Below are 12,487 nucleotides of genomic sequence, written 5' to 3'. Positions count from 1 at the left end.
TCGCAGTGATGTCAATAGATCGGCCGAGAGAAGAATCGGTGAGGGTCAAATGCAGCGGAGGAGCGGAGACGGCCGGCGATCACTTTTTGCGATCTGGGGGTCCAATGCGATGCGCTGAGATACGATGCGATGCGCGTGGGGGTAGAGGATGAGGAAGAAGAGAGGGAGAGGGCGCGCGCGTGAGGGAGAAGGGAGGAGAGTTGAGCTTCCCGCGAAGAGGAGAAGCAACTTTTTTGGGTCAAGGAACAATTCCAGACCAAGCAAAAGCCCAAGCCCCAGACAAAATGAACAAGCAAAACGACGCGAGATGAACTAGTGTTGCCGAGACACCGGGCTAGGACTAGTAGGTTGGGGCACGTCTCTTTTGGTGGGTTTAGAAAGGCGCAATCTAGAGGAGACGAGATTTGAGAGGGGTTGAGTAATAGCGAGTCAAGTCTTTTGCGAAATGAATGACTGAGTAGACGAGGGGCTCGTGAGTAGAGCGATGAGCATGTGTTGAGTGAGCCTACAGTGCTACAGTGGGGGGGAACAGACGTGTCCGTCGCTTGTACAAAACCTACACCACCAGCCACAAAGGCAAATACTACTAAAATTGTGTTATCTCTGGTTGATATTGAGATGGCTGCTTCAAGATGGTTACAATAGAGAGAAACACGTCCTAGCAACCTGGAACCCTCAGTGTTGAGAGTGGATAGTGATGAGGGTCCGTCTTCTCCCACTGTAAGTGAGCAACACGGCACGTACTGCAGCATAAAATTACTTTGACCATGCAGCTATTAGCGAACATCTACTGTAGGTGCGTGAGAAAGAAAAGAATGGGTAAGAAAAAGATGGAGTCATTATTATGGGACGTGAACACGAAGTAGATGGAAGCCTGCCTGTGACAAGACCGTTCGACCCTGGAACTTTAGGAATCGCCTTGCCAGGCAGGCCAAGCGTGAGCATATGCATGCAACATACGAATCATCCCGCGGGGGGGTCTTGGCTCCTCTCGTGTTTTTTTGTCAAGTCAACCGACAGCGCAGCATGGTGCTCGATGCGATGCGTGTCCTAGGGCATCTTGCGTCACTGGCGAGATACACATTGCATTAGTCTGGGCCCTCCTTGAACGGAGACCGACCAAACTCGGGGCCACCGGAGCACACAAACACACAATTCTCATCCCGGGCCGACTGTGACTGTAGGCGTAACCCGAGCATGGCCTTCAAGGTTACAATCCGCCGGGAAATTCGAGGACTAGAGTCAGCTTTTAGGTTATGTGTTACCAGAGCACAAGTAAGAGTGGCCGACTAGCCCAGGATTATACAACCATAAACCCTGTTGTGAGAGACGTGTATTGGCAAGTCGTGTTCGTCTTGTTTAGACGCGGGTTGTGGTTGGAGGTTTGTAAAGATAAGGAGATACAATAGTTACAGAAAATAATGATATTATCCAAGTCTTCTCTAGCCTTGAGACTGCACCTTGTAGAATACAAGGTTATGCTTTTGTGAAAGAAATACATGAGAATATAAAGACGGTACAACACCCTCTCAACCCCAGGATTTGAGGTGCCGCGCTATTCCCGATTGGTTAGACCCATCTGTCGGAACTGCCTATCAACCCCAGAATAACTGTTCCACGTCCAATTGATCCTGAATAATGCCGATAGATAGTACAGCGACAGATGTTTCTTCGTCTGTTAGACTTCAATGCATATGAACAAGAGATTTAACTGACAAAGAAGCTCACGTCCGCCTGTTGCTGGGCGACTTGAACGCATACAGCTGGCGGCCAGTGGTCACCTAAAACAGCACGTGACGTGCACATGCAACCACCATCATCCGCTGCAAACATTGGATCCTCATTTGCCTAACCAACTCATCGCCTCCCACTTCAACTTCGACTCTCTACGACTACATCCCTACGTCCAGCATCGCATTCTCCTCTTTCACCGAATACATTCTCTGCAGCCATGTCACCTTTATCCGATCTCGAAGATGAGAAGAAGCTGTACCAAGAGCAGGTGCGACATCCACTTCCGCCTCAAATTTGAATCATACTGACTGTTGTCTCTACAGCTGGACATCGTCCACAGCCAACTACGCGACGACCCCGAGAACGTCGAACTTAAAGCCTTGAAGGAGGAGTTGAACAACTTCATTGATCTCCTCAATGAGAACATTGCTGAGCTCAAGCCTAAGCAGGCGCCGAAGCCAGCTCCCAAGCAGCCGTCCCCGCCAGCTGAACCGGAGAAGTGGTCCCGCGAGAACCACCCCGCCTTTAAGAAAGCGACCCCAGCCGAGGAGAAGGAGGATACACCCGTCCACTACCAGGTCAACGACACAGTGTTGGCGAAATGGGTCACCGGTGACAAAGCATTCTACCCGGCGCGTATTACTTCCATCACAGGGTCCTCGACAGACCCCATCTATATTGTCAAGTTCAAGACGTATGATAACACAGAGACCCTGCGATCTCGAGATATCCGCCCTGTCTCGAATAAGCGAAAGGCAGACGGTACTCCATTGTCCTCAGCACCCGCGACTCCCCCCGCCCCCGGATTGGTGACGTCGGCCGGCGCGACAGTGTATCCTGAAGCGAAGAGAGAAGCGGAAAACAACGGCGATGTGAAGCCTCCCAAGGCAAAGAAGCTCAAGGCGAAGAAGGAGCTCGAGAAGAACAAGAATAAGTGGCAAGAGTTTAGCGCCAAATCCAAATTCGGAAAGACTCACAAGAAGGAGAGCATGTTCCGAACTCCCGAGGGTGTTCACGGTAGAGGTAAGCATCTTGTGTCGAGTTATGAGTGCAAATGCTGACTTTTGTGACAGTTGGTTTCACAGGCTCTGGCCAGACCATGCGAAAAGACCCAACTCGAAGCCGTCATGTCTACCAAATGAACGATGAGCTGGACTAATGAGCATTCTCTCTCAGCAGGGCATTTCCGCGATATCAAATTGGCGTGCAGAAGGCGTTTGGAAGTCTCGGGAGCTATTGCTTTGTTTGGTAACATGCCTTGCATTTGATCGTGGCAGAGGCTAACGTCTTATCTTTGCTGGCGTTTTAACCCAGTTGTCTTTTTTTTCAGAATCCAAACACATAGGAGAGCTGTGGCCTGAATGGGCCAACAGAGGTCAATTGAATACCTGCCTCATGGCGTACTTTGCCTATCTTGGAGTTGACTGCATACTGAACTGATACAGTAGGTCGGGCTAGTTGGTATTATGGACCATTGTTGTCCATCATTATACACGCCTTCAAGTGAAGCGGACATCTACCTAGTTGTTACTGAGATTGATCTTAGGACAGATGTCCTGAGCGATCTTCAAGAAGGCGTTTGCCCTCTCGCTTGTTGGCTCAGCGACAACGGTTGGCTTTCCTCGCTCGCCATCGTCTCCAATGTTGGGATGTAATGGAATATCGCCGAGGAAGTCAATCTGATGCTCCTGGCACAACTTCTCCACCCTTGCGTTAGACCCAAAGATGTGTGTCTCTCCGTAGCAGTGAGGGCACTGGAAGAGAGACATGTTCTGCACCAGGCCGAGAATGTTGACGTCGACTGTCTTGAACATGTTGATGCCTTTGACGGCGTCTTTGGTTGCTAGAGTGTGAGGTGTAGTGACAATGACGGAACCTGCGTAGCATCAGTAACAGTAGAAGGAATACCTTATAAACACGCACCATCTAGAATGACTTGCTGCGTGATGGTCAGTTGTGTATCTCCGGTTCCTGGCGGCAGGTCGAGGACCAAGATATCAAGACCACCCCAGTCAACTTCATGAAGGAGCTGCTGAATTGCCTTCATCACCATAGGGCCTCGCCACACGACGGGAGCGTTCTCGCCGACCAGGTAGCCCATTGACATGGTCTTGACGCCATAGTTTGTGAGGGGTATCAACTGATTCTCTACAAAGTTGTCAGCATTTCGAGAAACTGGCTTGACTTGACGGTGAAACTGACTGCTGGATAACCTAGGCTCCCCTGACAGATCAAACAGAGTGGGGATAGACGGGCCAAAGATGTCAGTGTCGAGGATACCGGCACGGTAACCGAGACGGGCAAAGGCGAGAGATAGGTTTGCTAAAACGCATCAACATGGCTGTATATAAATATGATATGAGTTGGTGTACCTGCTACTGTGCTTTTACCTACGCCGCCTTTTGCAGATGACACTGCAATTACCTTCTCAACACCGGCTATGTTGCGCCTTTGAGGACGTCGAGGCCAGTTCGGAGGAGTACCGGACCGGGGGAGACCCTGCCATTGGTTAACAAGAAGGCCATTGTTTTGTACGAATAGGTTGTATAGTCGGTTACCAGGGGATTCTCATGTTGGAGAGCCCGAAGGGTCTGAAAGAGGCGAGCAGAAGTCGGACGCATCTTGTGAGGACTGGAGTGTAGTCGAGTTGAGCTGAGATGAGGGACCAGGCCTCAGTTCAGAAGAACCAAACTCTACCCAGAGTCTGTTTGACTATATCAATGAGAGGAGACTTGGAATTCAGACTCCAGGCATATTGTTAGAACTGGAGCTGATATATCATCCAATATTGGATCTCAACTCAGGCTTCCATGCTCAATTCAGCTCGACTTAGCGGCCCTCGGCGCTATCACTCACTGCCGACGCCACTATTACTGAGCTGCGACAATTCTGCCATCTTCCACCGCCTAAAAGTTCAAGACCATCCTAGAAAATTTCCAACATACGTGGGGGCCGCTACCATTGGTAGGAGAGCTTTGCATCTGATCCAAGACACTTTTTGTCCAAGATACATATCGACAATGGCCAAGGCAAAGGGTCGCGCAAAGCAGTTTGAGGACTTGGACGAGCATATCGCCAAGGGTACGTAACTCAATTTCTCATGCGCCACGTCGCGCAAGGTTTCTAACTCGTTTCTAGACCACGATCCTGAAGCCAATGTCGATGTGAGCGAGCACGGCAGCGACAGCGAATCGAGCGAGAACGAGAATGCTGGCACAGAGCACTATGTTTCTGTAGGAAAGAGCAAGCTGAGGCAAAAGGAGGGCGTGTCGCTCGGTCCCAAGTATCAAGGCTCGCGCGTCTCGAGGGCAGCGTTGGAGCAGGAGAGCGAGTCCGACAACGAGGGAGACGAGGATGAGGATGAGGATGATGAAGAATTCGACGATCCTGAGACTGCAGACTTGGAGCGCGACGAGGCCGACGCCAACGACTCTGAGATTTCCAGCGACAACGCCCTCGGCGAAAGCGACGAGGAGCGCTTCCAGGACTTTACTTTCCGAGGGAGCTCGAAACCCAAGAAGCCAGTGAGCAATTCCAAGAGGGCCACTGCTGCTGACTTTATGTCTTCCTCTGACGAGGGCGGCGAGGGTGGTGCAGACGTGGATGAGGACGAAGACGAGATGAGCGGCGTGGAACTCGAGGGGTCTGACTCGGAAGAAGACGACATGGATGATGGCCTCGACGCCCTTGTCGGCGGTGCTGGAGACTCAGATGACGAGTCTGAAGAGGACGACGAGGAAGATGACGAAGATGAAGAGGCCAGTGATGATGAAGAGGACAGCGACGATGATGACAAGGAGAAAAAGATGAAGAGTGTAAAGCCCGTCATGGCAGCCTTCTCAAACCGCACCGACGTCAACAAGGGTCTTGCCATTCGAGAACAGCGCAAGATCTACGACGGTCTCCTCAACCTCCGAATCCGTCTACAAAAGGCCCTCATCGCCGCCAACACCTTTGCCGCCATCGAGGACAGCCCCGAGCCCGAGTCTGAACCCTACGAGGCGGCCGAAGAAGCTGCTATCAAGCTGCTGAACACCATCAGCAGCCTCAAAGATAACTTTGGTTCGTCTCGGGCTGGGGACAAGCGTAAGCGCGAGTTGGACGCTTCGATGACGACCCAGGAGATTTGGGAGCAGATGCAGGCTGAGGAGGAGCGGGCTGTCAAGGTCAGAGAAGCTGGCCTGGATAAGTGGTCGCGCAAGGTCCAGTCCGTCGACGCCACAAAAGATGCTCTCAAGTCGCGAAAGGACACGCTCGTCACTGCGCTCCAGGAGCAGCTCTTGAACCCGGACAACCGCCTCGCCAAGCGCTCTCGCGTTCCTCGATCATGCGCTCCCGCGCAGGCGGCAAAGGGCGTGACGCAGGACGGCGACATCTACGACGACGCCGACTTTTACCAGGTGCTCCTCAAGGAGCTCGTGGACCAGCGCACGGTGGACGGGTCCTCGGCGTCGGCAGGCGCGGTGCCGACTGTGATGCTCACGGCGGCCAAGGAGGTCAAGTCGCGCAAGAACGTGGACCGCAAGGCGAGCAAGGGCCGCAAGATGCGCTTCACGGTGCACGAGAAGCTGCAGAACTTTATGGCGCCTGAGGATCGAAGGGCGTGGGAGCAGGAGGCCATTGATCGCTTCTTTGGTACCCTGTTCGGCCGCAAGATGGAGCTCAACGAGGATGAGAGTGATGATGACATGGAGGTTGACGCCGAGGAGGCGGGCTTGAGGTTGTTTAGAAGCTAGACTGTGTACATGTATACTCGTGGTATAGAGTCCTTTTTTGAGTGTTTATCCCAAATACCAGGTATAGAGAAACATGGTTAATAAAATCAAGTGAACTCCTAAATGCACCACCGGTCCCCCAAATGTACTCCTCGTCTCAGACGTATCCCCCTCCAAAACGCGTCCATTAAGACGGGTATAAGCGCGATAACAAGGCCAGACATGCCAGAATGCAAAAGCGAGGGCGACTTGGCGGCTGACGTCGTCAAAAGGTCGACGAGCGAATATGAGGGCGATGAGGTTGGATGTGAGGAGTAGACCGCCGAAGGACTGGAGGAGAAGGGTGGCTGCGGGTGTGAGAGGTTGAAGGTGTAAGGATGGATATAAGATGAAGGATATGGCGGCTGGTGTTTCCACGAGGGCGTGGATGATAAAGGGGATTGTTGACATGATTGGAGTTGTTGTGTTGGTGATGAGAAACGTGTGGTGTTGAAAGGGAAGATTTAAGTTGCGGCGGGGGGCTCGCTTAGAGTGGTAGCCATTATCGTTGAAGCTGACATTCTCATGCCTTTTAAACTGCGAAATTGATTAAACGCCTGAAAGGCATCTAAAATTCATGGATGTTTATCTCATCGCTGCTGTGATGGACGGCTTGCAGTTTCAGCTTCGCCCGAGGTTGTCTGATGCTGGTCGATACTCGAAAGCAGTCTCCAAAAAATGTACTCTGCGCACGATTGGCATCCATAGAGTCTTCAAGGATGAGTCAATAGCAATAAATCTTTGTTCCTTTTTTCTGTCAATGTATCAACTAGAATAGTAAAGTATCTGGTTTTGTCAATTGACTGTTGGGGGTATCTAACCCTCGCCTCGAGACTTTGTCTGGGGTAGCACAAGCGGTCTCAGGCTTCTACTTTGTGTGTTTCAGAGCAGAGTCCTGTGTAATCATTTCCATCATTTATAACTGAATTCAGATTAAACTACCCCTCAAATTTTCCCAAGACACTCGTTCTTTGAACCTCTAACCATGCTTAGATCTTGTGCATTTAGTTGTTCAAGTTCGCTGCTCCACCATTATCTGAACCTGCCTAGGTAGGTATGTATGAAGGTCGAGCTATCTCTTTTCCGTACTCGCATCACCTTCGATACACCACCAACGCCCAAGAGCTTTATCCATAGCTTGCACACTTACTACAGGCTCCTGATAAAGAGGCAAGTCCTGATCCATCTGACTGTAAATCCCAACCACACTGAGCCATCACCGCTTACACGCATCCTCACCTTCAGCCTTACGAGGTCCCCCCCCCCCGGCAGCTTTATTCGTCCCGTCGGCGCAACTGACCCGGCATCGGGACAACGCTTCGACGGGATGACGTCTACTAACCTCGGGAAGCAGCACTGCCGTGAACCAGAGAGGTCCTCTGTATATCTTGGGGCGGCCGCCCGTGACTAGGGTCCAAGAGGCTGAGCCACAATCCTGGCGCCCGGATAGTCTGCTTCAGGTCTAGTCAGGTCCCCGAATCCGGCAGATAGTTCCGAAGTACGGTTACGAGAAAGAGAAAAATCTCACAGCATTTAACAAAATAATGAATGTAGATAATGCCATTGGCGAGTAAGAGAGAGCCCGTGACTAGACTTCAAAGATGGTTGATGCAGCGCCAAGGCGGGACACTAGACCCATCGTTTATTCGCATTGCATCGTTCAAGGCTGTGTTTTTTCTGTTACAACCCCTACGAGACACTTTGAAACCGAACACGCGGACCGAGATAAGGGTTTGAGAACGGAGACGAATATTTATAAAGGGAATTGCATGCCCTGAATGTTTTTTTGTGTTCCTCACCGCTTGGTGTAGCAATAACATTGTCTTGTCTACAAGTTCCCCTCACCCTACCTAATCGAGGATATCCGAGACATTCCCGCATTGCTCTGCAACCAGCTTCGTTTCTGCACTCATCAAACCGTTCAAAACCTTCTCTTCTTCTCCCATCTCATTGTTTCTCCTTCCTCCCGTCTCGCCACGATCGCCGTTGACTCTTCTTCCCCTCACTTCAACCCCTGTTCGTATAAGCAGCCTGGCGTGGAGATAGCGTCATCGATATTGTCTAGATTCCTCCCCCACGCACAAACACGACAAAGATAGGATAGCGACGATTCAAGGCGTCAACGATATTCTCAGAGGACTCAATTGACCCCTCTCGAGTCTGGCCTTGTCAATTCGGTCCCGTAGAGTGGCTTTCTTGCCGCTCAGGCTCTCCTCCAATCTTTCACGCTCTCAACCAAACAATCTGTTGGGGAAATAAAGCCCGACAGCTTCAGCCATGGCAGCACCCAGCACATTTGGGGAGCTGGGCCTCTCCATCATTGGCATCGGCACTGAGTACCCCCCTTATGCGCTGGAGCATACTTGCATCGACATTCTCAGCGAGAGGTTTTACCCAGATACACCATCGTAAGTGCTTGGCACATCAATATGCGCCATCCCCGCTGACCACGCTTGTAATCTTAGCATGAGAAAAGTCCTTGGGATCAACAAATACACCGGCATCGAAACACGATCATCCATCGGACTCCCAGATCACCCAGCAGTCAACAAGGAAAATGCGCCGTCGATAGCAGAACTTCACCAGCTCTTCAACTCTGACGGTATCCCCCTGGCCATACGCGCCGCTCGCAAGGCCATCGCCGAGGCCAAGATCGATACCCGCTTCATAACCCACATCGTCGCCACGACCTGCACAGACAGCGCCAACCCGGGCTTTGACCATTTCGTTGCAAAGGGGCTGGGCATTACCCATGGAGTCGAGAAGGTTCTGTTACATGGCGTCGGCTGCAGTGGTGGATTGGCCACCCTGCGTACAGGCGCGAACCTGGCCCTTGGACATAGGGCTCGAGGTCTTCCTGCTCGCGTATTATGTGTCGCACTAGAGGTCAGCACTACCCTGGTGCGGAGTGAGTTGGATAGCATCAATGAGCTGCAGGAGACGAGGATAGGCGCGTGTCTCTTTTCTGACTGTGCCAGCGCTGTTGTTTTGAGCAATGGCATTGGTGAGCCGGCCGAGTCTGTCTATGACCTGCTGGGCTGGGACCATAGGGTAATACCTGATACCGAGCATGATCTAGGGTTCGACGTCGACCCTGTTGGTACGTTATTGACAAGTACCGCCAAGATATTGCATCACCATACTGACTCCGAGACAGGCTGGAAAGTCATACTGACTCCACGAGTCCCAAAGCTCACGAGGGCCGCAATTGCGCCAGCATTCAACGACCTCAAGGCCTCGTTGCCGCGCTTGCCTCCAGAATATCAGACCGCCGCCGACTTTGACTGGGCCATGCACCCCGGTGGTGCTACCATCCTCACCGGTGCCGAGCAAGCCATGAATATTACCCCGGAACATATGAGAGCAAGCTACGACACCTACATCAACCATGGAAACTCCAGCTCTGCCACCATCTTCAGCGTCATGGATCGGCTGCGTTCCAAAGACATGGATGCCATGAGTCCTGGTGGCCGTCTGCGCGAGTACGTTGTGGGATGTGCTTTTGGACCTGGTATATCCGTAGAGATGTGTATGCTGAAGCGCAATCTCGGGCTTGGCTCAAGTATCGTCGGCATACAAACTCCACCACAAACACCCCCCGAGACGGAGAGTGAACCAAGTGAGGTCGGAGACGGTGAGTGGGGCCCCGAGATGAGCGGGTCTTCGGACGGGAAGGATGCGGTGATCGAGCCCCGGGATCAGGACGCGGCGTTTGTAGCGAAAGCATTGGAGCATCTAGACCTGGATTAGAGAGTGATTGGGTTGCATTGAAGGATGAGCGAGCAAGTTGAGGCCGCTGAGTAATGCTGTTCCTAGAGATATAACAAGGAAAGGATATAGCCACGGCGAGGCTTAGGTCGACGCCGGTTGTTGGCGCTTTTCGACACCCATATTGAACACTGTTGCTATCGTACTTGCCGGATGTGATGTGGCAAATACAACAGCTCGCTTGTCGAACCGAGAGACATGACCATGCCTCTTGTATCAAGACTCATCATCAAAGCAACGAGTGCCTGGCGGTGAAAGGAATCCTTCAGCCCCCTTACATTCGATCGTAAGTAGCGACTTGGCGGTCAAGATCTGATCTGTCTCCAGACATGCGCGTCCTTTCTGCTGATGGGAGATGAGTCGCGGCTAAGCTTTTTAGCTTGGTCGAGAACCGAATCCGAAGAAATGATATGATGATATGCTGCGGGGGACCAAAGTCTTGCCTGCCGGCTCACTGGCTCGCTCGTCTATGTACGGCATTAGGTACTTGGCACAAGGCATAATAATAATCTAGGCCGCGCCAACCAGCCGGCAACTGCCGTGTTATCCAGTACATTGGAGAGGTATGGAGCCTAGTTAGTGTCCAACGTGAGGAGTATCGTGTTTCTGGCTCGAAAAATAGTCGACCTTCGTCAATCGGGCGAACTGTCGGACGTGTCAATATCCCGTCCCGCTTGACTAGGCTGCCCCTCAGCATCATCGCGTGGCTTCTGGCTTTTTTTTCGTGCCGCCCGTTTCTTAACGCCGGCCACTAGAGAGTGCGCCGGCCGCTGTTTAGCGGTGATAACCAGGTGCCAGTCGAGGCAAAAAAGCAACAAAGGGAAGACCAGGAGACGTCAAGTGGGAAAAGGCGTGGGTGACAAGAAACGGGGCGAAATTGCCAAGAGCACCCTAGATCAGCCTTGCGAGTAAGGTGACAGGGGACCATGCCAGGGGTTTGACTCTCGCGGGTCGAGCTGAACAGCAAAAGGGTAAAACAAGACGATGATCGTTGGGCTGAGACGTTAGGGCTCTGAAACCACACCATTCTGACGGAAGAAAGATCGTGTAGACGTCATCTCATCAGAGACACGAATATGAGAATGTCGTGTTGGCGGGAGATCTGCATCTTCATCATCTATAAACCGAGGTTAGTGGAGATCTCGCGAAAGCATTGTACGCGGATTACATGAATAAGTGGAGAGAAATGCACCCTTCAAGGGAGTCATCCATCGTATCTTGACTGAATCTTTTGACATTGTAACCACCATCAAGCAACAGCGGCATAGGACAGGCCTCAAAGATGGACAAGACAAAACCACACGGCCACCTAAAACGAGGGTCCGATACGAGATCTTGAACAAGATTAGTCCCCGACGAGGTCCCAAAGGCCAAGAAGAGGGAGACGGAGTTGTCGAGCCCACCAATGTTACTGGCTGCTCAAGATCACGACGAGTGGATAGCTGGAGATTGGCCCTTTTGCGTTGGGCTTTTTTTGCTTTTGGGTCCTGCATATAAAGTTACCATGTGGATGGGATGGCCATTCACCTCGTGGCACCAGCATGGGGGCTGATAATAAGCAAGGTCTGAGTCCCCACGACTCCGCGCCTCTAGAGCTTGGCTAGAGCTTCAAGAAGCTTCGTGAAAATGAAAGTTGAAGGAAGAGCCGGGATTCAAAGCTTGGACTCAACAAGGAACCAGGAAGTCTTGCACTTCAAACTCAGGGGATCTTGGAAGCCACCACCTCATAAGAGCGAAGAGAGCCAATCAAGTGTCGAGAAGAAGCGAGAGGCTGTCCCGAAAGAGAAATTCGTCTAAAAAAGCGCCCTGTGGTTTGCGGTTTGGCAGCGGGCCCACTCCCACCAGAGGGAAGATGCCGCGGCGTCGGGTTGATATCCCACGGACAGTTAATGGAAGCGCGGCAGACGATGGAACTTGGCTCGAAAACAGCAGATCTAGAGTCGTATGCGAGATGGGGAGGCGGCTTCGGAGGTTTCAAAGTTTGAGTCAATGGGCACCCGCGATGCACGGCCCGCATGGTGGTTGTGTTGGTCATTGCTTCCGGGAGAGCATCAAGTTTGGAACCCCAAAGCTTGACAGACGATACGATGCCCCTTGCTGTTGTTGTCTCGCAACATATGTGAGACCTCCCTGGTCCTCCGCAAAGTGACAGATGCGCAACGGTAATCAAAGAAGCAAAATATGCCCCATTCTGAGCATTGTGCGTTGCGTGCGGCGCCCAGGATGTCCCA

At 51.9% G+C, this 12,487-nt stretch overlaps 4 protein-coding genes across 4 annotated transcripts; 3 read left to right on the top strand and 1 right to left on the bottom strand.

The window, feature by feature from the left end:
* Window positions 1–1,951: 1,951 nt before the first annotated feature.
* Window positions 1,952–2,893, top strand: NECHADRAFT_91722 (uncharacterized protein; the record flags this gene model as incomplete). Its single annotated transcript, XM_003052947.1, has 3 exons — window positions 1,952–2,002; window positions 2,058–2,757; window positions 2,808–2,893. The coding sequence occupies 3 exons, from the start codon at window positions 1,952–1,954 to the stop codon at window positions 2,891–2,893; spliced, it is 837 nt and encodes a 278-aa protein (XP_003052993.1).
* A 361-nt stretch (window positions 2,894–3,254) lies between these two features.
* On the bottom strand, window positions 3,255–4,355 carry NECHADRAFT_36272 (uncharacterized protein; the record flags this gene model as incomplete). The annotated part of the gene is made up of 5 exons (XM_003052460.1): window positions 3,255–3,610; window positions 3,652–3,882; window positions 3,925–4,056; window positions 4,107–4,233; window positions 4,293–4,355. The coding sequence occupies 5 exons, from the start codon at window positions 4,353–4,355 to the stop codon at window positions 3,255–3,257; spliced, it is 909 nt and encodes a 302-aa protein (XP_003052506.1).
* A 399-nt stretch (window positions 4,356–4,754) lies between these two features.
* On the top strand, window positions 4,755–6,470 carry NECHADRAFT_91720 (uncharacterized protein; the record flags this gene model as incomplete). Its single annotated transcript, XM_003052946.1, has 3 exons — window positions 4,755–4,815; window positions 4,873–5,322; window positions 5,395–6,470. The coding sequence occupies 3 exons, from the start codon at window positions 4,755–4,757 to the stop codon at window positions 6,468–6,470; spliced, it is 1,587 nt and encodes a 528-aa protein (XP_003052992.1).
* Window positions 6,471–8,220: 1,750 nt separating this feature from the next.
* Window positions 8,221–10,611, top strand: NECHADRAFT_123115 (uncharacterized protein). Its single transcript, XM_003052945.1, has 3 exons — window positions 8,221–8,896; window positions 8,954–9,588; window positions 9,646–10,611. The coding sequence occupies exons 1-3, from the start codon at window positions 8,766–8,768 to the stop codon at window positions 10,236–10,238; spliced, it is 1,359 nt and encodes a 452-aa protein (XP_003052991.1). The 5' UTR covers window positions 8,221–8,765; the 3' UTR covers window positions 10,239–10,611.
* The last annotated feature ends 1,876 nt before the right edge of the window (window positions 10,612–12,487 follow it).

The sequence above is a fragment of the Fusarium vanettenii genome (genome assembly GCF_000151355.1).
Source record: "Fusarium vanettenii 77-13-4 chromosome 3 genomic scaffold NECHAsca_2_chr3_3_0, whole genome shotgun sequence".
Lineage (NCBI taxonomy): Eukaryota > Fungi > Ascomycota > Sordariomycetes > Hypocreales > Nectriaceae > Fusarium > Fusarium vanettenii.
The sequence above is the reverse complement of the archived record's forward strand: the minus strand, read 5'-3'. Positions and strand labels throughout refer to the sequence as shown.